General features: G+C 44.8%; 1 protein-coding gene across 3 annotated transcripts; it reads right to left on the reverse strand.

Annotated features, from left to right (window-relative positions):
- Nucleotides 1-28: 28 nt before the first annotated feature.
- atxn2l (ataxin 2-like) lies at nt 29-19,740 on the reverse strand. 3 transcript variants are annotated; one of them, XM_041862569.2, is made up of 24 exons: nt 19,428-19,740; nt 19,048-19,154; nt 17,803-17,842; nt 17,491-17,547; nt 17,245-17,316; nt 15,297-15,480; nt 14,971-15,092; nt 12,631-12,722; nt 12,098-12,316; nt 11,161-11,471; nt 10,982-11,068; nt 10,746-10,871; nt 10,509-10,586; nt 10,364-10,425; nt 9,983-10,281; nt 8,313-8,379; nt 7,947-8,096; nt 7,767-7,830; nt 7,409-7,572; nt 6,726-6,858; nt 6,414-6,529; nt 3,408-3,590; nt 826-997; nt 29-731 (listed from the first exon to the last, which is right to left on the reverse strand). In XM_041862569.2, exons 1-24 carry the CDS (start codon nt 19,446-19,448, stop codon nt 673-675), a joined length of 2,985 nt encoding a protein of 994 aa, XP_041718503.2. In that variant the 5' UTR covers nt 19,449-19,740; the 3' UTR covers nt 29-672. The 3 variants fall into 3 exon arrangements, with proteins under 3 accessions (XP_041718503.2, XP_045079099.1, XP_045079098.1); XM_045223164.1 differs by lacking the exons at nt 19,048-19,154; nt 19,428-19,740 and adding an exon at nt 18,632-18,737 and having other exon boundaries at nt 29-728; XM_045223163.1 differs by lacking the exons at nt 19,048-19,154; nt 19,428-19,740 and adding an exon at nt 18,632-18,737.
- Between the last annotated feature and the right edge of the window lie 66 nt (nt 19,741-19,806).

A 19,806-nucleotide genomic window follows, 5' to 3' on the forward strand; every position in this document is an offset into this window, starting at 1 on the left:
AAAATAAGAGTTCTGGTGGCATTTGAGGTTGAGTTTAAAACTTTATTTTTGTATGATTTTTCCATTTTTTTAATAGTTTCATTATTTATTAATGGTTACCTGTAAAAGGAGAAAGGGAGATGGGGAGGAGGTCAAAGGAAGTAGGTAGGGGTTAAAAGGGAGCAAGTTTCATTGTGATAAGTCCTATAACTCTCTGCAGAGTCGCTTCAGTCTACTGTGAGACGATGCTTTCGCCATGTCAATCCTCTCAACTTAAAAATGGAACCAGCTAGCGAGGACGACTCAGTCTTTCTAGGCTTTCATAAAAACAAAAGAAATTATTATTTTTCTCTGTCCCAAACAGAGTAGCAGAACGGGAGCCTTTGACGGGCTCTTTCTCTTATTCTCTCTCGCGCTCTCTTTAACTAAAAGAACTCTGGGTAAAAAACTGGAAAAAAAACAAGTTGCTTATTTTGTGGGCGAGAGGAGAGGGAAGTGTGGCGGCGGTGGTTCCAGAAGGGGGCTTCAGTTCTCAGACCAGTTTAGCCGATCAGAGAACAACTTGATTGTGTCCCTCAACGGGATTGGGTCAGTCATGAAGACTCAGGGAGGGATTGGGGGCCTCAGCTCCCTGTCCTCAGCTCCCTTCCCCCTCTTCCATCCTCTGTGGTCCTCTAGGTGTAGGTAGGGGTGTCAGTTTCCAGGGGGGTGGAAGGAGAGCTGCTGGGTGGGGTGAGCCTGCACCTGTACTGCTAGAACACAGAACAACAGTCACTGACGAAGATCTGGAAATGTAAAGCTAATTTATATTGGAGATGTGTAGCTGCAATACTTGAATTTACTTACCCTGTGGGTGTTGGATGTAGTAGTGTTGGTGCGCCCCCTGCTGGGGGGGTGGGCCATGCTGCTGGGCGGAGCCTGGGCCTTGCTGTGGGGGCGGGGCGTAGTGCAGCATCATCTGGGGCGGGCCGTGGCCTCCTTGGTGGTGGGGGCCAGACATACCTTGGGCAACGTGGGCCTGGAGCGAGAGGGGGCGAGATGGTGTCATTTCTAACAACCATATTTAATTCAAGAATAGTGGTCTACAGACTACGGAGATGGAAAGATTGAGCGCAACGCAGTACGTAAATGTTTTACGTCACAAAATGGGTGGCTCCTTGTAGAACGTAGCTCCAAATCTGACTACGAAGAGTTCATTGTGGGGCCAGCATTAACCTCTATGGGATTGGTGTCCTGTATACGGGACGGTTGAGCTAACGTGCGCTAATGTGATTAGCATGACTGTTGTAAGTAACAGCAAACTTTCCAGGACATAGACATGTCTTACATGGGCACAAAGCTTAAATTATTGTTAATCTAACTGCACTGTCCAATTTACAGTAGCTATTACAGTGAGAAAATACCATGCTATTGTTTGAGGAAAGTGCACAACAACAAAAAACGTATCACAGCAACTGGTTTGATACATTCACCTCTGAAGATAAATAATGTACTTATATTCCGTAATATTGCTCTGATTTTTCATCCTAAAGGTCCCAGACATAAAATGTAGCATCATTTTGTTTGATAAAATAAATGTGTATATTCAAATGTAGGAACTGGGTTCTACAGTTTGAACCCATGCTGTCTCTGGCTCCACAGCCACCCCGCCCGGCCATCTAGATGTGTGAAAGTTAGTGTATAAGCTAATGATCCATCATGTATGACATTCCTGGGAGTGTGTTAACTTACATTTTGTATTACCATATCATTTTGGTTTGTTCTCTATAGTTATGTACTTGAAAATGTATCAATCGACCAATTTGGCACATTTGGGCAGACTTGATACAAAATAGTCCAGTATTGCAATGCTTCACTGGATCAATCTGAAAAATGTGCACACACTGCTGCCATCTAGTGGCCAAAATCTAAACTGCGCCTAAACTGCAATATTATATTATGGCCTTTCGCTTGCATTTCAAAGATTATAAAATAAATAGAAAACGCATGTTTTTTGTTTGTATTATCTTTAACCAGATCTAATGTGTTATATTCCCCTACATTAATTTCACACTTCCACAAACTTCAAAGTGTTTCCTTTCAAATGGTATCAAGAATATGCATATCCTTGCTTCAGGTCCTGAGCTACAGGCAGTTAGATTTGGGTATGTCATTTTAGGCGAAAATGGAAAAAAAGGGTCCAATCCTTAAGAGGTTAATAGAACACTGCTAACCGACCCCGACAGGCCTGATTAAGATCATGACATGGTGTCAAAAGTGCTTCAACATACAATATAAAGACAGGATAGATTATTTCACAGAATATAATGTTCCTTGAGCTGTCAAGAGTTTAGAGTGACCAAAAGTAGCTAGCAGCTAACTGCTCTCTCGTGTCTCGTCATTGAGCAGAGCAGCCCCAGCTGAGCCGTAGCTATCAATACCCAGACTTAGAGCCACCGTAAGCAAAGCGAGCTGCGCGTAGGGAGCTAGTGACAGGAGCAGCTAATGGATTTACTAATAGAGGAAGTTATTTTGGGCAGGGCCTTAAATTTGGCAGAAGCAATCGGCCTGGCTAGGGTAGGCCCTGAACGTCGCAGGCATGGGTAGGGCTCGGGCTTAAAGTTCATGCCAGTGCAGGGCTCTACAGTGTTGTGTAGGCAATGAAACTGTTGCTTGGTTTCTTGATCTGATCTACATAGGCTATGCAAAGCAGCATGTTGCATTGATAACCAACTATAATCTCAGTGCCTGTTTAAACAAAACCCAAACATTGTTGCCTTATTAGAATCCCCACAAAAAGGTATTTTGTTGAGAAGTAATAACTGTGATTCCAGGATATTTTGAGACAGTAAAAACAGCTAGTAGCCATGTGCCTTTTCTCCGTGATATGACACTATTTTTAGCTGATATGGGAGCAAATACATTGAAGCAGCATATCAAATTGAGATACTGTTGTAGGTTACACTGGCAAGTATAACAATATTTGCCATGGCACATATTTAACTATACATCTGATTATTTGACAAGGAGATGTGCTAAGCTAAAAAGGCTAGCTAGCGTCCTGTTTTTAGCCAGGTTAAAGCCAGCTAGTTACTATTAGCAAGGGAAGACTAACGTAACTCTCACCACAAATGAGAAGACTTGTGAATGGCAGTCTAGGAAACACGGACCGGCGAGGGCATCATGTTACCAACAGGTTTCCGCTGCTCCCAAATTTTTTAAAAAAAAAATCGGACTCCACCCACACGCGTAGATCAACGGAGTGAAGCTTGTATCGGCTTACGTAATTTAAACAAATAGACTTCTGACTTGTGCTACATCTGATATTGTCACATTATTGTTTGACTTAGTATCATTGTTCGCTTAGATCTGTTACATTCAACTCTCCAGAGAGAGAGAGGAGAGAATATATGTGGGCTGTCGGTCCAGAGTAGCCTGGTGTTTATTACCTGTGTGAGCTGTCCCAGGCCTGGGTAGTGTTGGGCCATGGGCTGGTGGGTGGGCAGGCTGTAGCCCTGCATGGGGTAAGAGGCCTGGGGAGAGCTGTGGCCAGGGGGCATGTTAGGGGGTGTGGGCGCTGACAGGGGCCCAGAGTGGTACATGGACTGGGGCTGGGGGCCTCCCTGGCCCGACTGAAGGGAGGAAAAGAAGTGTGTTAGGAAATCACATACATGTGATAACAACAATGAGACAAACATACTCTATATTCTCACACGCACAGTAATCTAAAAACAGGCTGGTCAGGATAAATAGGCAGTGTTTTAGCCAGCCAATTAGAAAAAGTAGCCAGCCAGGTGCCTCTCGAAGGAGCTCCATTTTGGTGGCCTATGGTACATTCTATCTACATAGGCTATGCAAAGCAGCATGTTGCATTGATCGTCCTCTGTAGCTCAGCTGGTAGAGCACGGTGCTTGTAACGCCAAGGTAGTGGGTTCGATCCCCGTGACCACCCATACACAAAAATAAAAAAAATAAAAAAAATATGCACGCATGACTGTAAGTCACTTTGGATAAAAGCGTCTGCTAAATGGCATATTATTATAATTATTATTATAATTCTAATGCCATGATTCCATCTGAAATACTCAGCAAAATTATTGAAAACTATTGAGTTTACCTCCCAGATGGAAAAATGTGTTGTATTGTGTAGAAAGACTACTTCACAATTTAAATTACAGAAAATGTATGAATTCAGTTTGTTAATTGGATATCTACATGATCCGGACTATTTTCTAAGTAAGGGAACATTAAACTTTAAACATTTTGCGTCTTGAGATTAGTCGTATTAACGGTTTTACTGCAAGATATGAATTGTCAGAAAGATGTTTGTTTTTCAAATTATATATTTGATTAAAAACTGAAAAATTAAGTAAATAGCCCACATTATCTTAAAATTAATTAAAAGGTCAAATCACTTTTGTAATCCTGGTCCTGGGGACCCAAAGGGGTGCACATTTTTGTTTTTTGCCCTAGCACTACACAGCTGACTCAAATGATCGACTAATCATCATCTTTGATGATTTGAATCCATACATTTAGTTGATTCCTTCCTAAGGTCAATACATTTCTGAATATTGTTGAATTCTGTTTTAATGCCTGGATTCCATGAGGGCCCTAATTATCATATTTGGACCAGAATGAGGCTCCCCACTACCTATTGCTGCGGTGAAGATTCACCATCTTCGTCGAATGTTTTCATAATATATCAGCAGATAACCGCCCAAAAGCCCAGGCCTACCAATAGCCTATGCAAATTAGGGAGCCAAATGAATGGCTTTCTCACCGATGCGATTCGGTAGTATACACTGACTGACAAGAGTCACTCACTTTTTTTTCTTCAAGAAGCTAAATGATCCTCTGTGGCTGAGTCATGCTCTCTGGTGAACTATTTTATTTAGACAGGAGTAATTATATAATTTTGGCAAAACATCAATGTAGAGTAAGCCAGACATCCGAACAGTACACTGTGCACCCACCAACTTTCCTTTCCAATTCGCAAGTGGCTGAAACCAGAAATATGTATATAATAATGCACGTCTCCGCCCTAACAATGGGAGTTGTTGTACCAAAGGCGGGAATAGAGTACCACTGTATGAGTCATAATACCCCAAAAACCTAGCGGTCAAACAGGGAAATGGTTCCTATAGTTTTTCCACCATTCATTTTCCACATAGTTTTTTTTTTTTTTTTAGAAACACTTAAAATATGGGCTGTGTTTTGTTTTGATAACTGAATTTCTCTAGGACAAGGTTACTTTTTTATCAATATATTTGCCTGTATTTACCCCCACCAAAATGAAATGCTAATGTGGCTATCATAAAGAACTACAAATGCCATGTTCTGGTTGAGACTGCTGAATGGAGGCAACGGTAAGAATCTCTGGATTAACTATCTAATGTGAGCTAAATGTAGTAATTAATAAATTGGCTACATTTCTTTAAATGGACAATTCTGTTAACTGTCTTGTGCAAGTTTTACATTGACACAATACCTGTTAGCAAAGTTGTCAGCTAGAGAATACGTGCAGGAGCTTGCAGGGATTTGTAGTCTTGCACAATGTCTACTTTTATGCTAATTAGCATGTTTGAATCAGAGTAAATAGAGCTGAATATATTGATAAAAGTCACCTTGTCTGAGAGAAAAGTTACGCCAGGTTAAGCAAAAGAAAAACAATTGGAACCATTTCCCTGTTTGACCGCTAGGTTTTATGGGTATTATGACACCTCCACTGTGGGGCTCTATGCAGGCGACAACACATACCGAGACAGAGGGGCGCCGTTTCGCTCGCTTGGATGCTATATCTGAGATAGATGTGTCTTTCTGTCGTTGCACGTCTCGGTCAAATAAATAATCAATATTTCAATATTTTATTTGGACGGGCAAGGAGGTACGGGGTCGGGTCGGCCCTCTAAGGCCCGCCCATAACACCGGCCCTGACTGTAAGCCAAACATCTGAACAGGTTCTCTTTTCATTCAAAATCTCTCTCGAGCTGCCAGTTCTGGTTATAGACCGCACATACACAACCCATAGAGATGTATAAAGGGCACACTTTCCACTAGACAGGAAAACCCTCTATGGGCTTTGCTATCACAGAAGCGATCAATAGCAAAGATCAGAGGTGCGCCCTCTATACACTTCTATGGACAGCAGCAGTTATGACATCTCTCTAAAACAGCCTTTCTCCACTTGCTCGAGAACTAAATGAGGGAAGAAGTCAAGATCGGATCATGGAAACACGTCCCCGATTCTGAAAGTAACGCACACGTTTTTTTGGACAAAGTAACTAATAATATTACCTAATTTGAAAAAGTTACGCGTAAAAAAGATTACTCATAAAAGCGCCGTACTACTATGGCTGACCCTGTAAAACAACACATTTTACTGCACCTATCCGGTGTATGTGACAAAACATACATGCATATACACACACACAATGCTGGGCTATTTGGTTTACCTGTCCGTGCCCAGGGCTGGGGGCAGTGTGCTGGGGAGGGGGCTGGCTCCCAGTGGGAGTGCTGGAGGGCTGGGGAGGGTGCATGGAGCTAGAATGGTGGGAGAACTGCTGGGGGGCTAAGAGACAGATGGAAGACTAACGTGAACCATGTATGTGGATTCAAACATAATTTACAAACCAAAGAGCCTTGAACAATGACAGTCTTAGAAGAAATGAATTGTATTGATATGAATGTCTGTTAGCAGGACGTTGTCCTGTACACGACTACAATGAAGTCTTGCTCAGTGTACTTTTAAACAGACGTTATCTTACCATACATGGCCTGTTGTGGTCCCGGGGGCCCCTCGGTCTGTCCGGGGTACTGGGGGCCTGGGGGGCCCAGAGCCTGGGGGTGGCCCGCCTGAGTCAACATCCTGGCCCCACCCTGCAGCATGGAGTACACCGGCTAGCACGGGGGGGAGAGACGAGCGAGAAAGAGAAATAGGGAGAGGAGAAAGAACGAGAGAAGGGGAGAGAAGAGAGGAAGAAAGAAAGAAAGAAAGAAAAAGAGTGAAAAAAGGGAATCAGAAAATGTTATTGAAACAAAACCTCCATCCACAACACACATTGTTGGTCTCCGGGCCTATGCTGTTATAAGCGTGGACAAGTATTAGCGCCAGCACCACTAGCACAATAGCTATCTGTCCAGGGTAGTGGGGCATGGCCTGGTTAGCATTAGCAACATTAGCATGGTAGTTTGCTTCCTGTCCGGAGTAGTGGGGCATGGCCTGGTTAGCATTAGCAACATTAGCATGGTAGTTTGCTTCCTGTCCGGAGTAGTGGGGCATGGCCTGGTTAGCATTAGCAACATTAGCATGGTAGTTTGCTTCCTGTCCGGGGTAGTGGGGCATGGCCTGGTTAGCATTAGCAACATTAGCATGGTAGTTTGCTTCCTGTCCGGGGTAGTGGGGCATGGCCTAGTTAGCATTAGCAACATTAGCATGGTAGTTAGCTACCTGTCCGGGGTAGTGGGGCATGCCCTGGATGACCTGACTGTACTGTAGGTAGGCCTGGGGGTAGGGGGAGGCCACCAGGGGAGGGCCTGCTGCAGACGCTGCAGCCTGGAGCATCTGGGGCTGAGAAGAGCCGTGGTGGTCCGGACGAGGGCCTACCACCTGGCCTGGGAGGGGGGAGAGGGTTATTAACATACTGATCATTGTGGTCATAACTTTAATCTAGTTCTTTACTTGTTGATTTCAAATGTTCCCCAGTTGCTAAATTAAAAGAGCGTAACATTGAATAGAGAGAGAACGGTTATGACAGTGTTGCGACCAACCTATTGATTAGGTAACAGAATGGTGTGAGTGTGTATACCTTTAGCTCTGGGATATTTCCCCTGCTGGACTGTAGACATGGTGTACTGATACATCTGGGGAGCCTGGGAAACAAAGGACAGTTAGACCCCAACCTCAAATGTATACACCCCAGACACACTAATGCTTATTTTTCAGAGACAGAAGTCACACACACACACAGCCTCAGTCCTAGTCATACCTGTACAGAGTGTCCCTGTAGCTGTACGGGGGAGAGGTAGGACAGGTAGGGGGTGCTGTAGATGGCCTGTTGTCCCGGGGGGGGCTGGAGCACCACGGAGGGGCTGGGAGGAGTGGGCCGCGGGGGGGTGGGGGCTGGGGACGGCTTCACCTGGGGAGGAGAGAACGCGCACAGTTTAGGTTGGTTTGTGAGATAATGTGAGTTTAGTTGAACAAATCACGCACACAGTTACATTTGGTGTGCGAGTATGTGTCTGAATATATAGTTGGACTCCTGGCCAAACAGGTTGTTGTGAGAGAGAATTTGTTCTCAACTACTTTCCTGTGTGTGTGTGTGTGTGTGTGTGCGCGTGTGTGTGTGACAGACCAGGGTCATGGGTGCCTTGAAGACGAACTCTTTGGCGTTGGGGTTCAGCGTAGACTTCTTCACCTGACTAAAAAACACAAAGGAGAGCGAGATGAGTACTCCAAATCATCTTTCAAATCCCTTTTCCATACATCCATTCTCATACATCCTCAACATGGCAACTACCATGCCCACCTGAGCTTGGGGCTCACTTTTGACTTAATGTATCAACATATTTGTTATATATGGTATTGTACAAATCCATACCGGTATGTGGTTTCATATCGGTATTCATGATATATCGCCCAGCCCTAGCATAATACCTACAGAAAGGTGTGTCAACACATCTTATCAACACTAGGGGTGTAACGGTACACTTATTCGTACCAAACCGGTCGGTACAGGGACCTCAGTTCAGTCCGCACTGTGAACCCGAATGGATACACTGCATTGTAGGCCTATGCCTCGAGTAAATCTGAGCTGAAAAAACATTGTAGGCTATTCTGTTAAAACAACTAGAGCCTATGCACATGTTGTAATCCAAATTCTAATCTTAATTGGCGCATTTCAAACTGTCCTTTTGTGAGACACAGTCTGGAACTAGTTCTGTACGATGGCGAGTGGTGGGGTCGATAAACCAGAATTGGAGGATCCTCCATCGTCATTCAAATCTCCAGTTTCGGAACATTTTGGCTTCCCAGCAGACTACAACGGCAATGGACAAGCAGCCCTTGGCAGCTGATTCTGACTGGGCCAAAGAGTTTACAAGAGCGATAGGCTTTTAAAGTGTGGTTTATAGCTGCGTTTATGCACCCATTCTCAGTGGTTGAGCATAGGGGGTTTCAGTAGAGGTTTACAAACTTCCCTCTTGCGCCCATTTCAGCAAACAGGTTACTTGCTCTATATACACAAACCAGAGCATAAGTTCCCAATGAATTGGCCTATGCACCCAGTGTTGCGCTTACTTAACAGTGAGCCCATCACATTACCCCGGAGTGAGACGCGCATCTGGCACTGAAGGAGGCAGTGTTCATAATCAAGAGGGAAGTGGGAATTTACCACATACGACTGGGAACAAACCCACTTGAACGGCCCTCAAACTGGTAATTACTAGTGGGAAACTCATCTATCATCCTGAGCACCAACTTCTCCCACATGTTGACCTCTGACATCACCTACTATGGAAATGGCCTCAATAACAGCACTTTCGGCAGTTAAATGCAACAAAACATTATTTATAAAAAGCACTATCATTTGTTTACAAGCATGATAGCTGTACTTTTAGTTTATGGTTATAGGTTGTTGACCATTAGCCAATCGGCATTTCGCAACGAGTTAAAATCACATGAATACATCCAACTGGTATTTACAACTTCACAACTGGTAAATTCCAGCCTCCCACATGGTTACAAACGCAGCATCGGAGTGGACATCTTGAGGACCAACATATCAATCCGGTCACAACAGACAATGCTAGGAACATTGTGAATGCTGAACATTGTGAATGACATTACATTTTTCCTGTGACCCCACAACCTTAATACTTACCAAACCATTGGTTTGGTGAACAGTTACACCCCCTAATCAACACTACTACATATAACAGATAACCTAATACCCACAGTTAGACTGTAGGAGTAGATTGTACTGCACTGAGGAATACTGTACTGTATTGCACTGTTCAAACTTACTCAGCCACACCCTCTGCTCGCTCGCCGCCCTCTTCGCTGCCAGGGGTCCTGGCTGGCTGGGGTGTCCCTGCAGCCTGCCTGTCTGGACCTGATGACTGAGAGGCGGTGTTGGGGGCTGGAGAGGGGGTAGGGGTGGTGGAGGTAGGGGTGGTGGAGGACCCCTCTCCAGTCTGGGGGTCCTGGGAGGGGGTGTGGCCAGGGGCGGGTTTGGACTCGGCTGTGGTGGCGGAGTCTGATGGGGAGGGCTGGGCGGGTTCTGAGGAGGCGGGGCCAGCAGAAGGGGAGGAGCTGGGCTGGAGCTGTGGGAGAGCGCGAGAGTGTCAGAATCAGATAACATACATGGGTAACAAAGGCATGCATGGACACGAGGCACACACTTACCCTGAACTCTTTGCCAAATTTCCGTAGCTCCTCCAACTGTGTTCTCTGCAGGACTGAGGGAACTGAGAGGGAGAGAGAAAATCTATTTTTCAAAAGAGGGGAAAGGACAGGGACCAGTCAAATGGAGAGAGGAAGGAAAGCTAACCTTTGCCACTCTTGCCATCCTGAGGGCTGGCTGGACCTTCAGTCCTCTCCTTAGCCGCTGAGCTCAGGATCTCATTCACTGAGAGCGAGAGAAAAAGAAAGCAAGAGACAAATGGAGAGAGATAGAGAGAGAGAGGAACAGAATTCATTAAAAATGATACACAAAAAGAACTTCAATAGATCAATAAATAACAATTCTGTAAAAAGATAGTGCAGTAATCAGCATCTTCCTCCTCACCATCCACCGTGAACAGAGGGGTGGGGCCAGAGGACTTGGGTGTTGCCGAGGCGATCGAGGAGGAGGAAGTGTCCAGGTAGATGGGGCCAGCTAGAGCGGGGTCGTCTGGTTTTGGAGAGCGAGAGACTGCGGGGAGAGAGAAGGGAAAAGGAGAGGTGAGGGATGTAAATAGTCTAGACTATGAGTCGTTGAAATGTGCCTTTCTGTGCACTTTCAGATGAGGTGGGTGTGTGTACCTGCAGGTGAGGACTGGGAGCTTGGGTTGCGCAGAGTTCTATTGCTCTGTACGGATCTCTGGGCTTTGGGGGAAGTTCTGGATGACACTGATACGCAGAAAGAGCACAATTAACACTCAATATACACAAAACCTCACACACTCCCTCCCTCAATATACCCAAACAGACAGAGGCCTTACCTCCGTTGACAGAAGAGCGTGAGGCATCGGCCAGAGCTTGTGGGTGAGAGATGGAGTGAGGGATCGGGTGAGAGGAGGAAGAGGAGGGAGTAGGGGTGCTGGGCTGGGCCGGGGGGCTGGCTTGGGACTGGTGGGGAGAGTAGGCGCCCCTGACGGACAGTGGGCTGCTCCTATCAGAACCCTGGGAGGGTCTAGAGGAGCCAGGGGCTCCTGTTCGATTGGGTATTGGACCAGAGGCTCCGCCCCTCAGGCTGCTGGGGGACACACCCATCTCCCTGGCCCTCTGGGGAAGAGGAATGTATTTACCCTCCCTAGAGAGAGAGAGATAAACTGAACAAAAGTATAAACGCAACATGCAACACATTTGTTTTTTTACTGAGTTACAGTTCATATAAGGAAATCAGTCAATTTAAATAAATTCATTAGGCCCTAATCTATGGATTTCACGACTGGGAATACAGATATGCATCTGTTGGTCACAGATACCTTAAATAAAAAGGTATTGTATTGTGTGACAAAACTGCACATTTTAGAGTGGCCTTTTATTGTCCCCAGCACAAGGTGCACCTGTGTAATGACCGTGCTGTTTAATCAGCTTCTTGATATGCCACACCTGTCAGGTGGATGGATTATCTTGGCAAAGGAGAAATGCTCACTAACAGGGATGAAAACACATTTATGTACTAAATGTGAGCTAAATAAGCTTCTGGTGCTCATGGAAAATGTCTGAGATCTTTTATTTCAGCTCATGACACATGGGACCAACCCTTTACATGTTGCATTTATATTTTTGTTCAGTGTATGTTAGAGTGGCGTTACGTCTGTCTGTGTAACCAACTGAGTGAGTAGCCTACATCTTCGCACAGATGCAGTTTCGCCAACTGTGTTGAGTGTACAACTAAGCGTGTGTATGTCTGCGATTCCCCTCCGGACTCACCTGCTCCCGGCACTGCTCTGGAATCCGGGGCTGCCCCTCTCCCTCCCCTCGTCTCTCTCTCGGACAACAGCGCTGTACTTGTCCTCCTCGCTCTTGTCGTCATTCTCCAGGTTGGTGCGGTGACGGTACTGGGGGCTGCCCTCGATCTCATTCGCCAGGCGGGCCGCGCGTGCCTCCCGCTGCCGGAAGCCATCCGAGCTGCCCCTTTCCAGGGGAACGCTGAAGGGGGAGAAAGACCGAGATAAGACTTCCAAGGTCATTCATAAACATGTGTGAGAGAGAGAAAGGGTGTTGTGAGTGAATAAGGCTGTGTTTACACAGGCAGCCCAATTCTGATCTTTTATTCACTAATTGGTCTTCTGAACAATCAGCTCTGAAAATGATCTGATGTGATTGGTCAAAAGACCGATTAGCGGAAAAAATATCAGAATTGGGCTGCCTGTGTAAACGCTGCCTAAGACAGAATGATACAGAGCTATATAGACAGAGCATATTTCACAATCAGAATAAGGAGCTGAGGGGAGGATACTCACGTGTACATGGAGAGGCTGGAATCATAGGTGGACGTGACGCCATACGTCTCCTCGTTAAACTTGAACATTTCGCTGGCATCCCAGCCATTAGACTGACGGAGACAGAAGAACCAGTGTCAGTGTGTGCCTGTGTCTCACCAAGTCTGTGTGTGTGTGCGTCAGTGACCAGGTTTCCTGGTTACTCACAACAGCCGGATGGAAACAGTACATTTGTCGTCAAAACATCCTATTGTCGACAACATCATTTTTCATCAACGTCATTTTTTGGTCTGTGAAATAGATTGCCATAATTGTGGTGGAAACGCTGTTATGTGCAACTATTGATATACAGTGGGGGAGAAAGGTATTTAGTCAGCCACCAATTGTGCATGTTCTCCCACTTAAAAAGATGAGAGGCCTGTAATTTTCATCATAGGTACACGTCAACTATGACAGACAAAATGAGAAAAGAAAATCCAGAAAATCACATTGTAGGATTTTTTATGAATTTATTTGCAAGTTATGGTGGAAAATAAGTATTTGGTCAATAACAAAAGTTTCTCAATACTTTGTTATATACCCTTTGTTGGCAATGACACAGGTCAAACGTTTTCTGTAAGTCTTCACAAGGTTTTCACACACTGTTGCTGGTATTTTGGCCCATTCCTCCATGCAGATCTCCTCTAGAGCAATGATGTTTTGGGGCTGTCGCTGGGCAACACGGACTTTCAACTCCCTCCAAAGATTTTCTATGGGGTTGAGATCTGGAGACTGGCTAGGCCACTCCAGGACCTTGAAATGCTTCTTACGAAGCCACTCCTTCGTTGCCCGGGCGGTGTGTTTGGGATCATTGTCATGCTGAAAGACCCAGCCACGTTTCATCTTCAATGCCCTTGCTGATGGAAGGAGGTTTTCACTCAAAATCTCACGATACATGGCCCCATTCATTCTTTTACTTTACACGGATCGGTCGTCCTGGTCCCTTTGCAGAAAAACAGCCCCAAAGCATGATGTTTCCACCCCCATGCTTCACAGTAGGTATGGTGTTCTTTGGATGCAACTCAGCATTCTTTGTCCTCCAAACACGATCGAGTTGAGTTTTTACCAAAAAGTTCTATTTTGGTTTCATCTGACCATATGACATTCTCCCAATCCTCTTCTGGATCATCCAAATGCACTCTAGCAAACTTCAGACGGGCCTGGACATGTACTGGCTTCAGCAGGGGGGACACGTCTGGCACTGCAGGATTTGAGTCCCTGGCGGCGTAGTGTGTTACTGATGGTAGGCTTTGTTACTTTGGTCCCAGCTCTCTGCAGGTCATTCACTAGGTCCCCCCGTGTGGTTCTGGGATTTTTGCTCACCGTTCTTGTGATCATTTTGACCCCACGGGGTGAGCTCTTGCGTGGAGCCCCAGATCAAGGGAGATTTTCAGTGGTCTTGTATGTCTTCCATTTCCTAATAATTGCTCCCACAGTTGATTTCTTCAAACCAAGCTGCTTACCTATTGCAGATTCAGTCTTCCCAGCCTGGTGCAGGTCTACAATTTTGTTTCTGGTGTCCTTTGACAGCTCTTTGGTCTTGGCCATAGTGGAGTTTGGAGTGTGACTGTTTGAGGTTGTGGACAGGTGTCTTTTTTACTGATAACAAGTTCAAACAGGTGCCATTAATACAGGTAACGAGTGGAGGACAGAGGAGCCTCTTAAAGAAGAAGTTACAGGTCTGTGAGAGCCAGAAATCTTGCTTGTTTGTAGGTGACCAAATACTTATTTTCCACCATAATTTGCAAATAAATTCATTAAAAATCCTACAATGTGATTTTCTGGATTTTTTCTTCTCAATTTGTCTGTCATAGTTGACGTGTACCTATGATGAAAATTACAGGCCTCTCTCATCTTTTTAAGTGGGAGAACTTGCACAATTGGTGGCTGACTAAATACTTTCCCCCCCACTGTAATAACCACCATGTCGAAAAATAAACTTGGAGTCACGCGATGATATGTTACGTTGTTGTAGCCTACTACCATCACGTCGTGTAAAAGCATAAAGGGTTTATAGGCAGATGAAATAAGTTATGAACTTCACATTGTGGTTAAGGGCACGTTGAGCTTCATGCACATTTCCAATAAATATTGAGGGTGTTATTTAAATGCTGGTGACATGATGATTGGTGCTTGGCTGCCATTATCAAAAAAATATATGTATCTTGCTCTTATCCATATCATCATATAACCCCCTGTCAACTGTATCAGCAAACTTGTCTTGAGAGCATGTACCAAAACCAGATTGGGCAAGTTTTCTATTTATCACAAAAAAAATTGTGAATTGGATGGAAAACTAGCTACTGTGTCTATGCGCCTCACCGTGTCCGTCTCCAGGTCGAAGCCTTCTCCGTTGCTGTCCCCTCCGTCCCACCGCTGCAGCACCTTCTCCTTGTGCTCCCCGTTCACCCGCGATGAGCTGATTGCTGTATCTGTGAAAGCATCTACACACACACACACACACACAATGCCCAAATTTGAAGGTATAATGTGTCATCTACTAGGGGTACATAATGATGCACGCACACACTTGGTTCACCCTCCCATCTGTCTCATTCAGTTCGACTGCTTACTTAAACACACATCCTTATCTTGAATCAGTTTCAGTCACACTGACAACGCACTCTCTCTCACACACACACACTTACCTCTGATGGCGTAGTTGAGGTCCACATCTCGGCAAGTCATTGTGACCAGGTCGCCGGGGCTGAAGATCATGGTGTCTGTGATCTCCTCGATCCTGGGCAGGGAGGGGGGCAAGCCTCCCCCTCCGTCTCCATCCGCCTCTCCTCCCTCGCTCCGCTTGTGGACTGCGTCGACCACCAGCTCACACTGGAGTAAACACACATTAGGACCACTGAGGTTAACTGAAGAGTGACTGCAGGCAGTGGTCAATGTGACCTGGGGTGTAGTCATTATATTGATTCCATTGCAAAACACTGTCTGTTGCAAAACATTTTGCAACTGAAACCATTTACTCCAAACGTAAAACGTTTTGCAACGAAAACAAGTTTCTATTGGACAATTTCAGGTAGGTCCCTCCTGGTGTTGCATGGTATACCAAAACTTCGGTAGTTTTTCGATAATAGAACATGATAAACTGTTCGGTACTAGATTTGTGTTACTTTCGGTACTTCTGTCAAATGTGCAGAAATTTTGAGACTGTTACTTATTGTTTGCAAAACAATGTCAATATAGGCTAGAACACTTTACAATGCAAGATGACACCGGTAGCTTCCAGCTATTGTAGGCCAACTTTCCTTGCTAGCTGACAGCTAAAACTAACATCAATTCACTACCCTAGTACTTTGTGAACTATAACGCAAACCATAATGCAAAATATGCTGATTTCAAAGCTGATTGACACAAAAAATATATATATATTAATTCTCTTATTTCGGTCTCTCTCCCAAAGATGATCTATTGCCTCAGAGAACTGACAGCTCCTACGGGCCGCCCCCCTCTTGCCTCATGAATTACTTATTACTGGTAGACAGCGCACATTTTTATAAAATAAGCTACTTCAATGCAAATGTTGATCAGTACACTAAAATAAGTCCCAAATCGAAGGGAAAAGAGAAAGAGATTGTCATCTGTAGCCCCATGAAATCAGCCAAAACAAGCTCAATAACTCAATGCATGCACACACTCCTATTGAATATGCATGCACCTTGTTTTTGGATAGGCTACATCTTAATTTACCCAGTTTATCAATAGAGATGTAGTATCGTTTTGGTATCTATCGTGATGTATCGAGTAAACCTGGTATCGAAGTCAAAAATCTGGTATTGTGACAACACTAGTCCCTAGAGTAAACGGTAAAAGGGGGTGGCAAGTAGCCTAACGGTTAAGAGCAGTGGGCCAGGAAAAAAAGAGGACTGAGCACGCTCCCATTCTCATCGACTGGGCTTGTTGTTGTTGTTGTTGTATTTTACTTTTTTATTAAAAAATAAATGCACTGTTGGTTAAGGGCTGTAAGTAAGCATTTCACTGTAATGTCTGCACCTGTTGTATTCGGCACATGTGGCCAATAAAATGTGATTTGGTAGTTTGCTGGTTCAAATCCCAGAGCCCTTGAACAACTGCTCCCCGGGCGCCGATGACGTGAACATCGATTAAGGCAGCCCCCCGCACCTCTCTGATTCAAAGGGGTTGGGTTAAATGCGGAAGACACATTTCGGTTGAATGCATTCAGATGTGCAACTGACTATTTTTTGTAACAGATCCGACTAATGAATACACCCGAGATCAAGGTGAACATCTGACCACAACCATGTTTCTAGGAGGGGTCTATAACGTGTCGGTATGCAGAACACCCCTGTATGTCTAATACATTTACATTTTAGTCATTTAGCAGACGCTCTTATCCAGAGCAACTTACAGTTAGTGAGTGCATACATTATTTTAATTTTATTTTTCATACTGGCCCCCGTGGGAATCGAACCTACAACCCTGGCGTTGCAAACGCCATGCTCTACCAACTGAGCTACATCCCTGCCGGACATTCCCTCCGCTACCCTGGACGACGCTGGGCCAATTGTGCACCGCCCCATGGGTCTCCCGGACGCGGCCGGATACAAGGTAGAATAAAATTACCCTTGAGCTGAGGGTCTTGAAGATGCCTTCATACACATTTCCACTCTTCACTCGGACATCACAGGTGGAACCCTTGAAGGATAATAATAAAAATATATAGAATAATATGGTTATTGGTCATTTCATGAAGATATACATTAGTAGACAACTTAAATAGTGGAAAGAGTGCACATTAGGGCATAGTGTATGTGTTGCATCAAAGGTACCATGGTGGACCAGGGCCTAAATGACCAAATGAACACTCACCACTACAGCGGTGAGATAGTGAAGCATCCTGGTGTTGTTGTAGACACCTTCAAATACCTGCGAGTTGCAAACAAACATGTCTGACTTCTGTATGGCATGGACCTCTATTTCAAAGCTCCAAAAATGTGACCTTACTCTACCCGCAATTTCCTTTCAACATTTTAGAGTTTTCACTTTGTACAATGGTATGGAAGCAAACAAAGAGAAAGACAACCTAGATAATGTCATCAAACGAGTACTAGGCTATGCACTGTTACATAAAACGGCTGTAGTACATGCTGGATAGCCTACATTTCATGATATGTGACTTACGGGAGAGGGCTGAGATGGAGGCTTCATTGTATTTCTTGTCCTGAATGTGAGGAGAGAACATTAGCAACAGACAAGACAAATGGGTGTAGCTGTCTTGGGGGCAAAATGCTGCAAAGCAAGAAATAGGCCGGCAGCTGCACCACTTTCAATGTAGCTAACTAACATGCAAACTTGCGAAGCATTATGGCCACGGGACATTGCGTTGATCAAATACGGACTTTTTAGCGTGTTGGTTCTCGATCTGTCATAGGACTGCATGGCTAGATGATCTAGGAGACCGGTCTATGCAGTCGTCGAGCAAAAGACTGATCACCGTCGCGGATGCGTGCAGACGCCGGTGATCTACGCGTTAGTTAGCTATGACATTAGGGGGGGACAAGCTAGACCCGTAGCGGATCATGTTCTGTTCTCTATTACTGTGTCGTTCGACATTGTTTGCGAGGCTTAACGAAAACAACTGTGTTGACACAAGCTGGCTAACTGGGGTTAGCTAAAACCGAAGGTAACGCTAATGCGATTTGGCTAACAATGTAGCTAACGTTACCTAGCGGTAGCCTGCTAACGTGCAACTATTTTAACTAAAGTAATCTAGTAACTGGCTATCAAGTTGGAGTAACCGGCGAGATTGTCATACGATAAAAAATCTAAACAATAGCTAGTTTAGGTACAATACAATAGTTAGCTATTTGTTGTCTAGCTAACGTTAGCTGGCAAGCTAAACAAGACAGCTAGTAAGGAGGAAACTAACTGCAAACCGGTAAATAATTTAAGAATTGCTAGATATCGAGAGACACGTTGAATACAATAAATAACAAAAGAGTGTTAATACTTTTTAGTCATGTGCATCCCTGTTACTCCGCAGTCTTGTTGATTCTGTGAAAAATCACACGACTTGACAGGCCAAACAAAACCTAAAGCAAACGCTTGAAAAAACAAAACACACGGATAATCCCCTCCCCACAGAAAGTGAATGGGCATATTTGCGTCAATCAAATGTATCGTCTATCCCATTGGTTCGGACACCATTCAATCATACCAATGTCGATTTAACAGACCATCTGTGGCCATTGGCCGCAACATACATCTATCATATTTACTTCGTTCCAATTTGCTTTAAACATCGAGTTAAAGCCTCCGTTTCACATGGGCACGCCCACTGTAATCCTCGTATTGACCGGTAAACCTCTATGGATATGTGGCAGATCCCCGGACTTGCTTGACGACTGTGGCCGAACATATGCTTACCTTCCAGGCACAGCTCTGTTGGTATTGTTCCCGCTGATATGAGGGGGTAAACCTGCTGGCCCTGCCGTTCCATTCGAGGTTTTTCGTCCGCCTGAACCGGGTTGTTGCTGGTGTGACACATGCCAATAATTACACCTCAAGTAACAGTTATACTGATTCAATTTGCCTTTAGTCTACTAAATAGTATTTGACATTACCAGACTGACTACCTAGCTAGTGTACAAGTAAGTCAATGAGGACACCATCGATAAAGCTCACGTTAGCTAGCCAACTTTTAGCTGCTAACAAATATCGAACAAACTAGCTAGAATTCATACAGAAAACAATACATGTAGCAGCAAGCTACCCTTGCTTAGCAACTTAATACGACTACAACTTACGTTCTGTCGACGAAAAGACATTGCCTCTTCGGAACTTGATCGAAAGCTTAGCTGGCTACTGTAGTACAGCCTTGCACGTTATAGCTAGCTCAATGGCTAGCTAGACGAGCAAGCAGTAATGTCCCTTCTGTAGCTAAAACTTTTAGCACGTAGTTTTTCGTTTCCTTTCCGTAGATATACTCTTGCGTATGGCTTACTCCGATTGCATGTCATTTGTAACTTGAATAGATTCTAAAACTCGGGGAAAACAAATTCGCCGGTTTGGCACCACAAAGATGTTGTAGTCTGCGCGTGGCTGACTGACTGGGTTGATGGGGGCGTGTACGAGTGTGTATGTGCGCATTCACAATCTAAGAACGTGCACGCGCTGAACAGTTTA

This window comes from Coregonus clupeaformis, chromosome 10 (genome assembly GCF_020615455.1).
Source record: "Coregonus clupeaformis isolate EN_2021a chromosome 10, ASM2061545v1, whole genome shotgun sequence".
In the NCBI taxonomy this organism is placed as follows: Eukaryota; Metazoa; Chordata; class Actinopteri; order Salmoniformes; family Salmonidae; genus Coregonus; species Coregonus clupeaformis.

Bases quoted from the DNA above. Each gene is read 5' to 3' on its own strand.
- atxn2l (XM_041862569.2), bottom strand. From the start codon at position 19,448: ATGTCTTTTCGTCGACAGAAC. The intron at 12,723-14,970 runs GTGAGGCGCATA...TGTCTCCGTCAG, and splicing joins TCGACCTGGAGACGGACACG to TCTAATGGCTGGGATGCCAG. The intron at 10,587-10,745 runs GTGAGGAGGAAG...TCTCGCTCTCAG, and splicing joins CCCTCTGTTCACGGTGGATG to TGAATGAGATCCTGAGCTCA.